Source organism: Pseudochaenichthys georgianus, unplaced genomic scaffold (assembly GCF_902827115.2).
Source record: "Pseudochaenichthys georgianus unplaced genomic scaffold, fPseGeo1.2 scaffold_868_arrow_ctg1, whole genome shotgun sequence".
Classification (NCBI taxonomy): Eukaryota; Metazoa; Chordata; class Actinopteri; order Perciformes; family Channichthyidae; genus Pseudochaenichthys; species Pseudochaenichthys georgianus.
This window is the reverse complement of record NW_027263408.1, coordinates 1-17,505: the sequence shown is the minus strand read 5'-3', so window position 1 is coordinate 17,505 and position 17,505 is coordinate 1. Positions and strand designations below refer to the sequence as shown.

Below are 17,505 nucleotides of genomic sequence, written 5' to 3'. Positions count from 1 at the left end.
ACACACACACACAGTCAATCCCACCACTGCTGTTGCAGTCCAGCTGGCACTGAAAGGGATGCTTTGATGTTGGCAGAGGCCACAAAAAGATCTGCTGGAATTGCATGAAGGGTGTAAATCGTGAGCGGTTCTGCCTGTAGTAAACATAGTTTAGCTTCTGTGCTGGAGATGAAGTTCAGACAAATAGAACAAAAACATTTTAATGACCATCCTTATGGACGACAACTCAAGACAGAACAGACTGGGCACTTGGAGTTGTCAGATAAAAATGAAATATGGAGGACATTTAAGCTTTTTGTTTGGAGGACAAGAAAACAGTTACAAATTCATATTTTACCTCTATAAATAAAATGAGTCACCCAGCATGCATTCGTCAAGTACTGTAATGTGCAAGAGTTGCTCACGGATTGCCCATTTGTGACTCTCTCATAGTAACGAGAGTGTGTATAGTAGTCTCTTAAAACTTTGTAAATTCATCCGGCGGTAAGTAACTAACATGAAAACAATTACATTTACCTGCCATTAAATCAAAGCACAAATAGTGGTCACATTGGTCCCAAAATCTGTCCACCAAAACATGTTCTTGACTTGGGGCAAAGGAACATTTTATGTTTGACTTTAAACCCAAATTCACTTTAAATTCACCACATATTTTGTACGATTGAGTCATAACTGAAATCCACACACACACAGACCCAAGCAGAGCTCTATGCATCTCCGGCTCTCTGGACACTATCATTTGAGCTCGCTAGCCTCCGCTGAGGCTGTAACCAGGCCTGTGTCCCATTTTCACAACACTGATTATTCTTTAGCTCTGGATCAGAAGGAATCTGTGATCAAAGACCAGCTGGCTTTTCACAGCGGGATTCCGAGTTCTATCCCAATTATGAAAGAGAAGTGCTCTCTGACACCTGTTGATCAAACTAAAGAACTACAGCCACCTCGAACAACAACTATTGATATACAGTAAGTGCATCAAAGAGTGGAAAGCCTGATCAATCATGGATGGAGAGATGACACTATGTAAGCATTTCTAGAAATCCTTATAGATCTGCAGTGATCAAGAACACTGTGACTGCTTGAATCCTCTTTTGATGACTTTACACTGAACATGTCCTGTCTGGTTGGGACAGGGTTAACTTTCTTTATGCGATATCTCTGTTGTGCGTTTTGGATGTCCAAGGACCAGTGACTGTCTGCCCTGATAAGCTGTCGGGAGCATTGCCCTGTGTACAAAGTGTGCGAGTGTATGCTTAGGTATGTGTGTGCGTAATTGGGAATTTAGAGAGCAGACGAGCCTCAAGGTTATGTGCCATTAAAAAACTAGACTGCATAAATTCCGCCTAATAATTCATAATAATGACTCCCATGTTTGTTGGTTGCTTGTTTATCCCACTTTCATTAACATGCCAGCCTCACGGTGCACATTTTGCTCCTTGTGAGTGGGTGTGAGTGAGAATGATTGGAGGGCATATGGAAATGATTATAACCTGTTGAAGTGGAAGTATCCCAGATCCACAATACGCTCATGCAAAACCCTCCCACTTGAGCAGTAAAGATTAAGCAAGAATATTAGTATGTTGAAACCCTCTGTGTGACTTTACAGTGTGTGTGTGTGTGTGTGTGTGTGTGTGTGTGTGTGTGTGTGTGTGCGTGCGTGCGTGCGTGCGTGCGTGCGTGTGTGTGTGTGTGTGTGTGTGTGTGTGTGTGTGTGTGTGTGTGTGTGTGTGTGTGTGTGTGTGTGTGTGTGTGTGTGTGTGTGTGTGTGTGTGTGTGTGTGTGTGTGTGTGTGTGTGTGTGTGTGTGTGTGTGTGTGTGTGTGTGTGTGTGTGTGTGTGTGTGTGTGTGTGTGGGTGTGTGTCGATATCTCTGCTTCGCGGTGTCTCTTTCGGTCTCCTTGACCGCCACTTCCTTGTTCAAGATATGAGACTTCTGTTCTGCCCTTGAGAGTAGAGCCTTGATATTGAAATGTTTCCAACTAAAAGTGGTCCTTCTGGTCTTAACACCATTCTGCGCTTACATACTGTTAAACATGGAGAAAGTTATTCATTCGTGTGAAAATAAATGTTTGAGTGCCCCCTGTGAAGCATTTCTGACGAGATGTTAGAAATGAGAAGACTATCAATAAACTAGTTTTTGGTTTATTATTTATCTGGAGCATGGACACCAGAATCTTAGCTTTCTCGTCAGAGTTGTTAAAATGTCATAGGCTCACATTATATGTTTAATCTGATGAGTGTATTGAATAAATAAGGGTAGCCTACACACACAAAGCATATAGATTATGTTACCTACCTCACCAACTCCGGTGGCTCAATCCTGAAGCACAGAACAGAAACGCACTGAAAAGAGGCAACAGATATCACTTGAACAATGTAACATGAATTAATTAAATGTAACTTTGAGATGTTTTCTGCGACTAGAGCTACATCACGAAATGAACAATTGATGATCATTAAATAATAATAATAATAATAATAATAATACACTTTATTTATATGGCACCTTTCATTCAGGATGCAGCCCAAAGTGCTTTACAGAGCAAGACAAGATACATACAGTACAACAATAAAAAGTGAGAAACATAATTAAAAACAAGTTATACAATACAAACAGAAAGAGTTATATCACAGAACCATAAAACAATGAAACATGACAATTTGATACAACTAAAATTACAAAAAGCCAAATTAAAAACATTTGGTATATAGTCTATTAAATTCCAATGGAGGTGCTGTTCTAAGTTCCAATTAGACCGTTTGGGGCCATACAAACAGAAGGCAGCATCCCCAGATCTCTTGTAAAATACTAGGTTCTTCTATAAGAAAGACATTAGAGGATCTGAGTGTCCTTGTGGGGTTACAAAATGAAAGGCAGTCACTGATGTATGTAGGGGCCAGGTTATGTAAAACCTTAACAATCATTAAAAGCACTTCATAAATTCTGAAAGATACCAGTGCAGTGATGGGAAACGTGATCTATTTTTGTGTGTGTTTGTTAAAATCCTGGCCGCAGCAGCTTTCTGAATTAATTGCAATTTCTTTAAAGATGTTTTAGAGAGACTAGTAGAAAGAGAATTGCAGTAGTCCAAGCGCCTAGTAATAATAGTTAAAAATGGTCTAATCCTGGTAATGTGCCTTCCATTAAAGGCTCTGCTGTCTCGAAGTGTCCAAGAAACAACAAGGAATCTGCTGAGAGAGCTTCCGCTTCTAGTAAACATACATGCACGTTATTCTTAGATGAAATGAACAACTGCCAATAAACAAAAAGCTAAGCCCATAAGGAGGAGGTTTGGGTGGTGGAGGATGCTCAGGCATCAAATGGTGCCGGCATGTCAGCTGATAATGTACCTGCATGAAAATGATTGGATGTAACAAGCCACAAATCCGTAAATGGGCCAGTGTAATTTCTGAATTGTGCTGTGCTTTATTAATGTTTAATTTAAAGTGTCAACATGTACTTGAATCAAATCCTAAAAGGAATTAGCTTAAGGCCTTTGAATGCAATGTTACATAATGGGTTGTTTAAATTCCATTTGGCTCGACAGTGACAGAAAGAAGTCGATCTTTGCTGCTAAACTCCAGCTTCAGTGAAGAATAAAAGAATACAACTAAGTGACACACAGAAACACACTCAGTACCCTTGTTGCCAATTACCTCAAATGCCACACTGATATGTGGTCACTCTTAAACTCACTCCCTGAAAATGTCACTTTCTGTGGAAATGGCAACAAACAGCATTTGACACCAATTGCTGCTTCCACCACTTTCAGTAATGACTGCAGGCCTGTGACTCAGAGCAACCCTGATCTGTTGTGTTTTGACATTTCTGCTATTTCTGTGTACTTTCCTTTTATGATGCATTGTTGGTTTTTGTTTTTTTTATATTGTGTTTTAGTGTGTAAAGCTAGATTGTGCTGCACACATTGAATAGTGTAATGTCTTTCTGTGTCACGTCATCTTGTGGTGTGCTGAGCTCCACACACTGTGTGCCCTGATAACCAGCGGGAGGCTGACAGGTCAACAGCCTCCCACCCCGAGGCAAGAAGAGGCTTGTCCCTAAAAAAGGAACCATACAGTAACAAAGAAGGTGGAGGTTACATCGTGGGGTGCGATCACACCTTCTGTCTATCAGCCATCACAGGTCGGACTCACATGGCTCTCCTCCTGTGTCTAAAACTGAGGGGGTAGTCTATCCTATGCTAATGTGGACTCAATGCAACTTTCCAATGCTAAACATGACCTCAGCCTGAGGTAACTGTACAAAACTGCACCAACATTTATTATTTTTGCGTACAGGGAGACATGTATCAGAGCTCCCAAAAACAGACTCCTACCTTGGTCTTCCGTTCAACATTTTCTTCATATATTCTTTATTTATTTGTAACTCCTCAACAAGAACTTTCACTGATCCAATCATGCTGCATATCAGTGTATACCCGACTGTTAATTTGACATGCCTCAAGCTAAACTGATGATATGTTCCACAATATAATACAGTTGTAAATCTGACTGTATTTTAATTTATTACACTGAAGGATACAACAAACCGAATGCAACTATTAATGAGGACCTTATTAGTGCACAGAAGCAGGGTTTCAAATGTGAGTCTTAACCCATTACAACTTTATAATTTGCCCCATTTTTAAGACAATTGCATAATCAAAAAAAATAACAGGAAATGTAATAATCTTGTCCGAAGGTGTAGTTCTGTTCTTCCAACCATGCGGATAAATCCAATAAACAGGCAAAGTGCTGGCTACTATACAGCACAGCTCATGCATGAAAAAAGCAGCATTACTCATCCAACAATCATATTTTAACAATAGGTGTAACTGTTATTTTCTGTCAAGCAATTATGAAATATTAAAGTGATTTACCTCTTCATTTTGAAATTGTGTCAGTTTTCTTAAGAGTCTCTGCTTGCTGTGTGCGACCTTCTTGATGTGTGATGCACAGCGTGGTGTTTAGCATGAAGACGTGGGCTGATTAATAGAGGTCCACTTACATAAATTAGTCCTATTTTCTCTCTCCCTGTCAGTGTGTTTTTTTCTCCTACTGGGTTAAACATAGTGGCAGTTGACGCACTGCAGCTGAGAGGCTGGCAGGACATTTTAGAGTCTTGGTAAACAGTGCTGCTAGGTGACCCCTCCGGGGGGGGGGGGGTGTTACTGCTATATTGTCATGGGTCACAGTGGCAGTATGAGAAAGCTGTAAATGGGGTCAGGGCTGCTGACAGAAGAGAAGATTCAGCTAAGGATGATGGTGACACAACGCTTGTACTTTGACAAACTGGTGTAAACGGGACCTTGGCTGGTTGTTGTCTTGTCTCCTGTGATGTACTGTAAGGTGTTGTAAAAGCAAATGTAGTTTTATAGCAAATATGTTTTCTTTTCTGTTTCTGTATTAAATGTTTTTTATTCCCACTCTGGTTGACAGGTCACCCTATGAAAATGTTGAAACACCATCCCGCCTGAGCCTTATCTTCATTCATAGATACAGTTAAATCGGGGTTGTGGTGCCTGTTATTCACTGACAGACACTTTAGTTTTACCATTAGTTTCACTGGAGAGTAACCACTATTGCGCTTTAAACATTAGTAAATATGTGTACATTTTACAATCCATAACACTGTCTCCATCCACTTGCTTTTAGTATTTGGATTAAATGTGTCTCCCTGTTTGAATTAATATTTAGATTTGTATGAGCACATGAAAACACAATTTGCTGCTTAATAGGGCACAAGTACATTAAATATATAAAATAATAAAGCTAAAGCCAAAGCAGCAGAGTTTGATGAAAAGGGTCATTGTCTTTTGTCTATTATAAGGATTCATAATAAGGGTGCATCATTAAGGCATTGAACCAGACTTTTTTTATTTTAGTTGGTCTTGACTTAACTGGAAAAAAGGAATAATCATTTCCTTTAAGGGATTTTTACAGACTCATTCACTTTACCTTGTTGTCATACAGTCCAGACCTTTTATATCAATTTGCATTCAAACTATGCAAAGATTGTCAAAGCTTATGAATTAAATACAAAATTGATAATTGATTCCTTACATAAGAACACAAACTTAAATCTTAAAATGTACAGCATGCAATGGCAAATGTATAAAAGTATAAATGATATAGCAAAAACTTGCAAATCCCAAACATTACATTCAGTATTTGATAAAGCTGTTATTGTCTCCACCCACTAAACGTCACAACTCAACAGCTCAGCTGTCAAAGAAAAGTTCCTCTTTAATCTTCCAGACGGCCAGCAATATTGCACTTACGACTTCCCCTGAAGGCAGCGGTAGATCGAGCGCATGTGGAGGAACGACCGGAACTTTATTTAGCCTTTAGTCCTGATTATTTTTTCCTGATAGTTATTTTCCTGAGCTGTTCTTCTCGAACTTTGAGGAGATTCAGTAGAGTTTTTGTCTTTACTTTTTAAAACCCGAAGTGAGTGGCCCAGTGTCAGGCATGGCTCCCCGGGCGGTCTGGCTCCTGCTCGCGCTGTCCAGTGTCCTGTCCGCGCGCTCCTGCTGGGCATATAGCTGTCCGGCCATCTGCCGCTGCAAGGCCGACACTCTGCGGTGCAGCAGGGACACTCAGCTGGCCTCTCGGGCGGTATCCCTGCCTCGACTGTAAGTAGCCCAACTCCCTCCAGCTTCAGCGGTGACAGTAGACAAACCTCTGTGATCCCCCTGTAAGGGTCTGGTGCTTCCCACTGAGCCCATCACTGCCACTGTGCTACTTCAGTGACTTTTACTCTCTCTTTTAGGACTTATTGTGTGTGGCTTGTCACTTACCATTTGCATTTCCCTCACTGTCACTGAGCTATTCATAGAAGGACTTGTTTGGAGGTTTTTCTTGTTAATTATCAAACTTGTACATTATTTTATCATAAGTGTAATTTTGAAAGATAACATGGATATCCATTCTTGATTGTGTAATTAACCATTTTACTTGTGAATCTCACAGAAGGTTCAGCCACCTGCCCATGAAAGAAGTCCCCACTCATGCTTTCACGGAGCTGATAAACATTACAGTAATGTAAGTTCCTTGTTTTTCCTTTTATATTTCAGTTGGTTCAATACATATATAGTATAAGTATACAGCTTTTGCTAAATGTTAAGAAATGATCAGGTAAATTATGCAATTTACATATACAATACAGTTAAAGGTGCTAGTCATTACAATTAAGTTCATTTTCTGATGCTTTTATCCAAAGCAACTTGAGGATTCCAGAACAGCAAGAATCATAAGCTTTGAAAAAAAATGATAGGATTTAGACATAACATTAAACTAAACTAAAAATAATACATTTTACTGACCCTGAAAATTGCCCATGGGATTTTAAAACAATTCTAAACTACTACTTCTAAACTACTTGATAAAGAGTTGAATCGTACAAGTATGAAATATTTCTACAAGCCACATTCACTTAATTCTCTAATAGCAGCTTTTAGGTGATATTTATCGTTCACTTCTTGCACTGCTTCACGGTGAAGAAAGAATCAAAAAACAGACAGTCTTGATGAATTTAAGTAAATGAGGGACACCTGTTCGGACTCTTACAGAGCAGTGTTCCTGCACATGTGGCTGACCTAATTCATCCATATACATCAGCCGGCCCACTCAGGTCACACATTGAAGATTCAACTTATTGTCATTACGTAGTACAGGTACTATGTAACGAAACGGTTTCTCTGCATTTTATAGTGTTAGGAGCAGTGGGCTGCCATTATGTACGGCCCCCGGGGAGCAGTGTAAGGAACGGTGCCTTGCTCAGGGACACCTCGGTAGCACTTGGTCTTTCCGGGACTTGAACTGGTGACCTTCCAGTTGCCAAGCCAAGTCCCTATGGACTTCGCCACCACCGCCCACATGCACAATTTACTGTCTGTCCCACGTAGGCCTACCCAGCTTAAGACCCGCGGTGATCGTGCGTTTGAGGCCGTGGCTCCTCAGCTATGGAACGCTCTGCCCGCTTATCTAGGTCTGCTGACTCTGTTGACTCCTTTAAAACTAATGTAAAGACATTCCTGTTTGGGCAGGCGTTTGGGTAACCGGTGTGCTTGATTTTATACTATGTTTTTATTGTGTTTTTATTTTGTTTTGGTGCTTTTATTACTTCTTAACACGTGGCTTGTGTGGTCATTTATCATTGTACGATTCCTATGATGATGTTTTATTGTTTTGTTAAGCACTTTGTGACTTTGTCTGTGAAAAGCGCTTTATAAATAAACTTTACTTTTACTTACAGTTCAATTCAAGTCTCATTTATCCAGAAAACATGCGTTTTCACTCAAAACATACTATTTTAAACACTTGTAAACAGGTTGTTATTTGCGCATGCAGGTCCTTTGTGTTTTAAATAAGGTTGGAGAGAAAATGCCTGAATGCAAATTGAATACTTGAATACTGCAAGAGTTGGGTGGTCATTTGTAAATGGATGTTTTGATACAGCCTCCATTCACTTTAATTCATCAAGACTTATCTCCATATTTGTATTCTTCGTTCACGATGGAGGCATGTCAGAAAAGCAATGTTGTCTTCACAAATTAAAAGGTAAACAGGCTGAGTATTAGATATACAAATGTTCATTTTGTGTTTAAACTTTTCAAAACCAGCTGACTTCAACATCTTTCCCCTTGAAAAGGCGGCAACTAACACAGGTCTATGTAGAACCAGTAAAAACGACAGCAAAACCCAATTAAAATATAATTATCTTGTAAAACAACAGAGAAATAAATAAATAAAAAGCATAACCTCTTTTCATCTTAATTAAAGATAGGTCTCCTCTTTATCATGTTTACTGCTACTAAACACAAAGTCCTAAAGCCAGCATCCTGGATGGGTTTCAGTATTTTAATTATCATATCTCTAACAGTTTGATGAGCAGATAACGTGCGTTAGCCCGTGGTGGAATCATTTCAGCTGCTTTGTATTGAGTGTGTTTGACTTTGCTCTTCTCCTCAGGGACAAGTCTTATCAGGCTCAGATACTAGCAGTACTTCCACAATGTGTTCATTATGTTCAAATCTTGTGTCTAGTTTAAAGCGATAAAACTCATTTGGGTTTAAACAACAGTGACCTTAGTCTTTTCAGCCATTAACACCTGTGTCAAGGTATACTGACGTGTGTGTTTGACAGTGGTGATGCAAACTCTAAATCAAGTCCTTGTCTGGATTTAAACGCTTTTTTTAAACTGTGTGGTAATTATGACACTATAATGCAATCAGAGGAGGTCATGAAAGTGAAAAAGTAAACACGTGGAGACACGTTCGGGTTTTGTTTTTTTCATTTGAGATGGAGGCAGAGTGATGTTAACCTTAAGAAAAGTGTCGTCTGATTACAGTAGAGTGGGGGGAAACGGTGATTACAAAAAGAAGGTGGAGGGCGGCTTCGAAGGAGAAGTCAGCCCCCATCAGAAAACAAAAGTGTTCAAGGACGAGTATAGAAGGCTTGTTGACTTTGCTTGTCTCATGACCATCTCTGTTTAGTCCTCCATTTTTAAACATCTTGACTTCCATGGCCTAGATGCATCCCTGATGTATGTTGGAGCTTTTCCAAACACGAGGTGAAGCATGTGCATGTAGTGCCCTAGAAGTGAGAACTGTTTTTGGCGGTATTTAAACATTTCCCTCATGGCTTTCTGTCCCAATATCAATCATCTCTGTCCTATTTCCAAATTAGGTGCATTGAAAAGTAAGCAAGGGAACTTTGTGTCACTTTTAATATTTTGATCTGAGGCATTTCAGGAGTTATTTGTTCACAGGCTCTTATTAATCTGTTGACTGATGTGAAGCCATGTCTTTGTGCCACAGTGTGATCTCCCATAGCGACAGCATCACAAAGATTCAGCGACACGCCTTCCTCTCCCTCCACAGCCTGATTCAAATGTAAGCCACACTTTACCTTCCGCCGCATGTCAAATTCAAGCTGCACGATGAAAGCAATTATTCATTTGAACAGCTGGTACGTGTTTTGCATTGCATTTACCTTACAGGATTAGTCTCTCGTTATAAAGAGTGTTTAATCGTTGACTTTTAGAGCGGCTGGTGTATGAATGGGCTGTGTTTGTTTGTTGACAGCCACTAAGCTATAGTGTAATTACTGATGCGCTTCCTCATTTTTATTCCCACAGATCATTGCAGAATATCATCAGTCTGAGGGTTATTGAAAAAGGGGCCTTCACTGACCTGCCCAAGCTGGAATATTTGTAAGTAAAAAAAAATAGTATCATTATTCTCCTATTTAAAACCCACCTAACAGCAGGTGGGTCAGTCAACAAAACGTTCTTCATCTCTGCAGTATAGTGTGGATTTTCAACCACACGCTGAGTTGATGTAATTCAGCAAAATCTGATGATCTACTAGAGCAGGGGTGTCAAACTCAAATACATAGTGGGCCAAAATAAAACAAAATGGGTACTAGTCGAGGGCCGGACTGGTTCAATGTTTATTGCAGAACTTATTGATATTAACTTATTGCACATCTTAAACCTGGATATAACAAAGCTTAAATGATTGCCTATAAAAACAACATTAAATAATCAGTTGCATTCATTTCTTATGGCTCTATCTGCGGAGTCATTTCTTATGATTACATTTTTCCACAGGCCAACAACAGCTTCAAAAAAACTATTCCCCTCAAAGAAAAAACCAAACATGCCCTGTTGTCGTGAGAAAAAAAGTGCAGAAGGAAACATCCATTGAAACTCAGTTTGCTGCTCTGTGATGCTAGTTCAAGCCAGATACTTAGCATCTCATCTTGGGTGCAAGTTCATCAATGTTTGGGGTCAGGCTCTGAGCGGAGGAAATCCTCAGGATTGAGTGAAGGTGTGCGTGCAATATACCGGCGGGCCTGATCTAATAGTAATTAGAAATTATCCTGCGGGCCGAAATTAAATCCACCACGGGCCTGATTTGGCCCCCCGGGCCTTGAGTTTGACACATGTGTACTAGAGTAAAAGCTGTAGACATCTTATTTGAATAGACCTTAAATGAAATAATGTATGCAGTCCAAGTCAAAAATACATTTAAAATCTAGTAATCCAAATCCTAAATACTTCTAGTAATAAACCATCTTTTTCGGAGGAATATTATCTTCTTCTTTTTCTAAATACACTACAAACTATCATGGAGGGAACACAAGAAAGATGAAAAAAATGAAATATTGAAGATACAAAATAAATATAAATATGACTGTCCGACAATGTTGAAGAACATAGCATTATAAAAAACAAGGACATTTAAGGAAAACAAACTGCAAGATAAACTGGGGGGATGAGAAAACGTGTCAAAGGTCACGAGCAGACAGGGACATGATGTGTTACTGTAGATCTGAACTGGAAATTCCTCTTAAACCTGTGACATTTAGCAGACACTTGTAGCAAGATTTGTCCTCATCTGCTCATGATTTCTTCTGTCTGCTGCTTCACAGGAGCATCTCTAACACAGGGCTGACACACTTCCCAGACTTCACAACTATCTCTTCCCTGGCGCCGTTTATCCTCCTGTAAGTCATCACCTTTAAAAACAGTGCTTTATAAATTGGTTTAATATCTGTCTTCATGTTGCAGAACTCCATGTTATAACTCCAAGTTTATTCCGAGCCCGCTCATACCTTTTATTTATCAATGCCACATCCAATGGCTCTTTTTTTGAACAAATGTGCATCATTTTGTCTAACTGATAATTAAGCAAAACAGCCTGAGTGAAGGTTATCTCTCCTGTGTGCAGAGAAATGGTAGAAAACATGGGGATCGACTTCATTCCTGCCAATTCGTTCCAGGGTATTTCAGAAGCAGATGTAGACATGTAAGTACAGGAGCCACATACCTTTTGTTACCCCATTACTGGAGCTCAAGGCAAGAATTTGTCTCCATGGTCGTCTGACCTTGGTGATATGTGCTTTTAACAGCAAGTTTGTCACATTGTGTCCCTCACAGGAATCTGTTTAGAAACGGCTTCAAGGATATCAAATCTCATGCATTCAACGGAACCAAGCTCAACACCCTGTAAGAATTTTGATAATCTTGTGCTAAAATAGCAACAACAATACATGCCAGTAGTAATACAAATGCCACTTCAATCTCATTAGTATGCAGAAAAAGTGACAGGTCGCCCCGCCCCTTTTTGACCGGAAGTCCCGCCTTATTTGACCGGAAGTCCCGCCTTTTTATTTTGAAACCGGAAGTCCCGCCTCGTTCGACCGGAAGTCCCGCCTCGTTCGACCGGATGTCCCGCCCCCGCTTCCGGCGGATGTCCCGCCCCCGCTTCCGGTTTTCAAAATAAAATAAAAAATAAATTAAAATTAAAAAAATGAGAAAAATAAAATGCCGTTGTTTTCAATCAATTAATATGCCTAGGATATATGTCCCGCCTCCTTACCACTTCCTGTGTGGTTAATCCTGTATACAGTATCGAATGTAACTTACAAATACTTGCAAATAACATGAAATTAATCAAAAGTAAGGCATCTTAAAAACATATATTTAAACCTCTCTGTTTTTGCAAACAGGACATGACAGGACATGAGGGGAGAGAACATATGGTGGAGGAGGGGGAACACACACACACACACACACACACTTTCCCCGCCCCTCACCCTCTCCCTCTGTCTAAATAAAAAGCCATCGTCTTTAGTCACTCTTAAATATTTTTCAAGTCGAGAGAAAATGGCCAAGAGACGTCTTGATATGAATTTAATCAGCGAGACACCGGTGACAACTTACAGCCATCCGTTGGGTGCTCCAATCAAGAAACGAATGCAGTTTGTATGCCGGGTTCAGACGCCTACAGCCGAAGAACTTCACGAAGAATGGATTCTAAAAAATGGCGATGTTTGGGGTTATATATTCAACTATATGGCTAATGAACTGCATTTCTACAATCTGAAGAATGGAGAAACGTATGGACCCCGTAGTGTTAAAGCGACACTGACCTCAACAGATTGGGCTGTGTTAACTCTGGTGTCTTCCCGAGATCTACAAGCAACCATTGTATCGGAAGAAGTAGTGCATCAAGAAACCATCGTGGAACCAGAGGTGTACAAGATATTTGCAAAGAAAAACAAAGAAACACAAACAGCATGCGAGATTAAAGAAGAGCCTGCATCCTTACCCCTCAATGTGGAGGAAGAAGAAGGAGATATTCCCACACAACCAGAGGGGAGAAGAGTTCTGACAGGCACCGTCTGGGAAACTAAAAGCGGACCCTCTGGGCGTTGGTATTACCGCTCAAGCCGTTTGGTGACGTTGGGTAAGGACTCCTCTGATGATTTTGTTTTGGAGTATTTTAATTCTACCTGCGGGGTATTTCAAACGTCCTTGAGGGTGCCTCTGACTGCATGGATGGAAATGATTGATGGAAAAGCTACAAAGCTTAAAGAACTTTTTAAACAAAGTCAGACGTCGATGGACATTATACTGGTGAAAAAGACCCTCACTTTTGCAGAGGACTCCGCCCCCCAGTCAACATAACAAGTCCCACCCACCTCAGCAGATCATTTAAAAAGTAGGGACCCCGCAAGGACATTTTTAGAGAGCAGCAACCATGGATCTGAGAAAAACCAAGTCTCTCCCCACGATATGCAGCCTGGATCAAACGCCTACAGGACCGCCATCCTCACCAACATTTTGGACACCAGATCTGGACAGCGCTATGGCTGACATTGATATCACGGGGTGGCTGGATATGCCTCAACCTCCACCCGAGTCTCCAGAGGAATCAACAACAGTAGGCATTGATATGCCATGCTCTACTTGTGCTCCCAAGGGTGGTGCTACAGAACGTATTAGGACATCGGCATTCCTGAACATGGTAAAAGCGGTTGTAGTTCATCTGTTGGATAGAGTCGTGTACCTTTACAGAAAGGAAACATGTAACGGATGTCAAGTCGATCACCCCAGTCAGAGGCAGCACGAGTGTTTATTCCCTACCGATGAATACTATTTGGATCGACACTATGATGAAGTGGTAAAGAGACTGTGGACCGTTCGTTTCATTCCAGCCATTCGGGACGCTCTGCACCAGAACCACCTTCATGTGTCAGAGAGGAGAGTCTTTGGAGCTACCGAGGCGATTCTGCACAACCTCAGAAACACCAGACTCTTTGAGGCTAAAATCGAGAAAACTATACGAACAGCTGGTAGAGAACGACGAAACCCAAATGAAGATTACAAGAGCAGCTTGGGCCTTCTGGCAGCATTAGGAAGAGTTTTTATTTTATTTTTGATACTTTTTCGTTAAAGTATGTTTTATTTTTGATCTGTTTTTATATTTTACTTCTTTTTGTAACATGTTTTTTCTATACATGGGTGTGACATATCAATAAAATGCATTGTAAGAAAAACTGTCGTACTCATTGTACCCTTTTTTTTTTTTTGTAGGACTTCAAGATATTTTGCATGTCATACATAAACACGGTGTCATCTTCCTTCAGCCATCACAACAACAATCAAGGTGGATCTGTGAAATGAAACACCTATTCCCAAAGCGTGACTACCCCATTGAGGGCATGCGTCTAGGGCAGTAGGGTCTAAATCGATGGGCCAGATATACTAACATGCGTACGGTATGTTTGAAAAAGACTAACCATTTATCCAGTTCAAGCTGTCTTTAAGATGTGACATCGCGCTCTGACTATTTCCCATAAAATCGTGACAAACTATTACTTGTTCTTACATTTGACCTCTTGCTGCTTGGTTGAAAATGATAGATGAAAAATAACTTTTTTAAAAAGAGTCAAACCACAATGTTTTTAAGATTGTTACAAAATGTAAAAAATAAAAAAGGTCTGGAGACAAAATTAATTCAGGTGACTCTGGCTTTATTAGGACAACAGACATATAATACAAATGGGTTAGGGGTTAAATATAACCATCGTGGACTTAATAGTCTAACAAAATACTTTTATCTGAATACATTTGTTCTTTTTAAGAGTAATTTTTGAAATTATTTATTTATTATTTCAGTGGAACAATCCAGTGTTTGTTAACATTAACGCTTTCTTCTCTTTTTCTTGTGTTACTAAGATACTTTTAAACACACTTTGGTGTATGCAACACTTGTTCAGATAAAACAAGGTTTTTTTCTTTTCTGATAAACTTACATATTTTAATTATTTTATGTTACCAAGATACTTTGAGATACACCCTGATGTACGCAACACTTAACAAAGGGTATAATATGAAGTAGTTGGTAAGGAAGGGGTTTTTCTTTAAGGGTGCAAAACTTTTAGAACAGGGTAAAATATTCATTAATTTGTATTGAATTGAGTTTTCTTTTTTTGATTTTCAACATACTATATGACTTTTACATATTTCTGACGTACTATACTTTTTTTGACTTTTTTCTGTAGAATCTTGACAAAACTATTACTTGTTCTTAAATGATGACCTATTGCTGGAGATGAGATGAAAAAGCTACAACGCTTAAAGAACTTTTTTCTAAAAACTCTCAATTCTACACTGACTCCCCCCACTCAACGCAATAAGTCCCACCCCACTCAGCAAATCATCTAAAACGAAGGACCCCATCAAGACGACCGTTGAAAACTAGCCATGGATCTGAGAAAAACCAAGTCTGATGTAGCCTACCCTTATTATCACCAGGATAATGGATATGGGCTTAATGACTGGATGGTACAAAGTAGGGGAGAGGATGTTCCCGAAGAAGAGCTCTCCTCTATATGTAATAGTATTGTAAACGAAACATTTAAAGTGGTCCTGGAATCTTCATTTTTCAGAAACATTCTGTAACATTACCGAATAAATTACACTTACTCTTTTTCTTGTGTTACCAAGATACTTTTAGATACAGTTTGGTGTCTGAAAACTGAAACTGGTTGAATATAAAGTACTTTATAAGGAATTCGGATTCTTTTAAAGGCAGATTTTGGCTTTTTTTCTCTTGCCAAGATACTTTTAGACACACTTTGAGGGATGCAAAACCTTAAAACTAGAAAATGAAGTACAGTCTGATTAGATTTTTTCTTAAAGACTGTTTCTCTAAAAGGTAAGTTTGTGATTTTAACAATTTTCCCTGACACTTGGCAGATTTTGTGTGTAATTCTCTCATCAAAGGAACTGTAAGATACACTTTTTATGTATGCAAAACCTTAAACTTTTTTTTTTTTTTTGAAAATAAAATACTTTGTCTGAATACATTTTCTTTAAAGGCACTTTTTTTTATTTTAAACGCTATTTCAGTGGGAAAATACAGTTTTGTTGACATCAAGGCTTTTTTTCTCTTTCTTGTGTTACTAAGATACTTTTAGACACACTTTGATGTAATGCAACACTTGTTCAGTTAAACAATGGGGTTTTTTTTTCTGATAAACTTACATATTTTAGTTATTTTATGTTACCAAGATACTTTGAGATACACCCTGATGTACGCAACACTTAACAAAGGGTATAATATGAAGTAGTTGGTAAGGAAGGGGTTTTTCTTTAAGGGTGCAAAACTTTAGAACAGGGTAAAATATTCATTAAATTGTATTGAATTGAGTTTTCTTTTTTGATTTTCAACATACTATTTGTACACAATGAATTTTCCATATTTCTGATAAACTATACTTTTGCCTTTTTCCGTAAAATCATGACAAACTATTACTTATTCTTAAATGTCACCTATTGCTGGAGATGAGATGAAAAAGCTACAACGCTTAAAGAACTTTTTTTCTAAAAACTCTCAATTCTATAATTGACTCCCCCATTCAACGCAATGAGCCCCACCCTCCACTCAACAAATCATCTAAAATGAAGGACCTCACTAAGACGATCGTTGTAAACTAGCCATGGAGCAGAGAAAAGCCAAGACTCCCCCCGCGAGTTTGGCAGTCAGGAACAGAGTCCCACCAGCGACACACCATGTGGGAAACCCGAATCTTGCAGTACTACTGCTGCTGATTGCTACTCCTCTGGTCAAGAAGTCTTGGTTTAGGGACACAGTGAAATCGGAATTGTTTATATTCTGGAGATGGTGATGTATCGGTACAGAAAAGAAATCTGCAAAGAATGCCGACGCAGTAACCCCCGACCAGAGGCAACACGATTGTCGGAATGACATGCCCGATTTCTTCTTCAGAAACAATTACAAAGCGTGTAATGAAAAGACTTTGGCTCGCCGACTTCGTTGCAGTGATTGACCAGAGTCTTAGTGAAAAAGGCATTTGCGAGGATAAACTGAGGATAGGACGCGCTTCGGAAGCTTTCTGCACCAAGCTTGTAAAATGCAGATGCCTCAAGGAGAGACTTTGAAATATCCATACAGAGTTGGTGGAGAAGAAAGAAAAGACTAACAAACAGCAGCCGGATGGAGAAGAAGCCAGGGACTTGTTCATGCAGTGACTTTTTTCTTTAGTAAATAAAAATGGAAACTACTATGCAAAAACGCTCTGTATATATTGATCAAATGTAGTCCTTACCCGTTTAAATAAGTGTGATGATGGGGGACGATTGAAAACAGAATGAGTAGTGACCCCCGTGTAAGCAGAATGGCTG

The 17,505-nt window shown here is 39.5% G+C and overlaps 1 protein-coding gene across 2 annotated transcripts; it reads left to right on the top strand.

Moving 5' to 3' along the window:
• Window positions 1-6,268: 6,268 nt before the first annotated feature.
• Window positions 6,269-14,693, top strand: LOC117444643 (lutropin-choriogonadotropic hormone receptor-like). Of its 2 annotated transcripts, none has more exons than XM_034080087.2 (8): window positions 6,269-6,634; window positions 6,972-7,043; window positions 9,821-9,895; window positions 10,141-10,215; window positions 11,439-11,513; window positions 11,738-11,815; window positions 11,947-12,015; window positions 14,389-14,693. In XM_034080087.2, exons 1-8 carry the CDS (start codon window positions 6,471-6,473, stop codon window positions 14,417-14,419), a joined length of 639 nt encoding a protein of 212 aa, XP_033935978.1. In that variant the 5' UTR covers window positions 6,269-6,470; the 3' UTR covers window positions 14,420-14,693. The 2 variants fall into 2 exon arrangements, with proteins under 2 accessions (XP_033935978.1, XP_071058865.1); XM_071202764.1 differs by lacking the exon at window positions 14,389-14,693 and adding an exon at window positions 12,099-12,362.
• The last annotated feature ends 2,812 nt before the right edge of the window (window positions 14,694-17,505 follow it).

Bases quoted from the DNA above. Each gene is read 5' to 3' on its own strand.
- LOC117444643 (XM_034080087.2), top strand. From the start codon at position 6,471: ATGGCTCCCCGGGCGGTCTGGCTCCTGCTCGCGCTGTCCAGTGTCCTG. The intron at 7,044-9,820 runs GTAAGTTCCTTG...TTTGTGCCACAG, and splicing joins CTGATAAACATTACAGTAAT to TGTGATCTCCCATAGCGACA. The intron at 12,016-14,388 runs GTAAGAATTTTG...TTTTTTTTGTAG, and splicing joins GGAACCAAGCTCAACACCCT to GACTTCAAGATATTTTGCAT.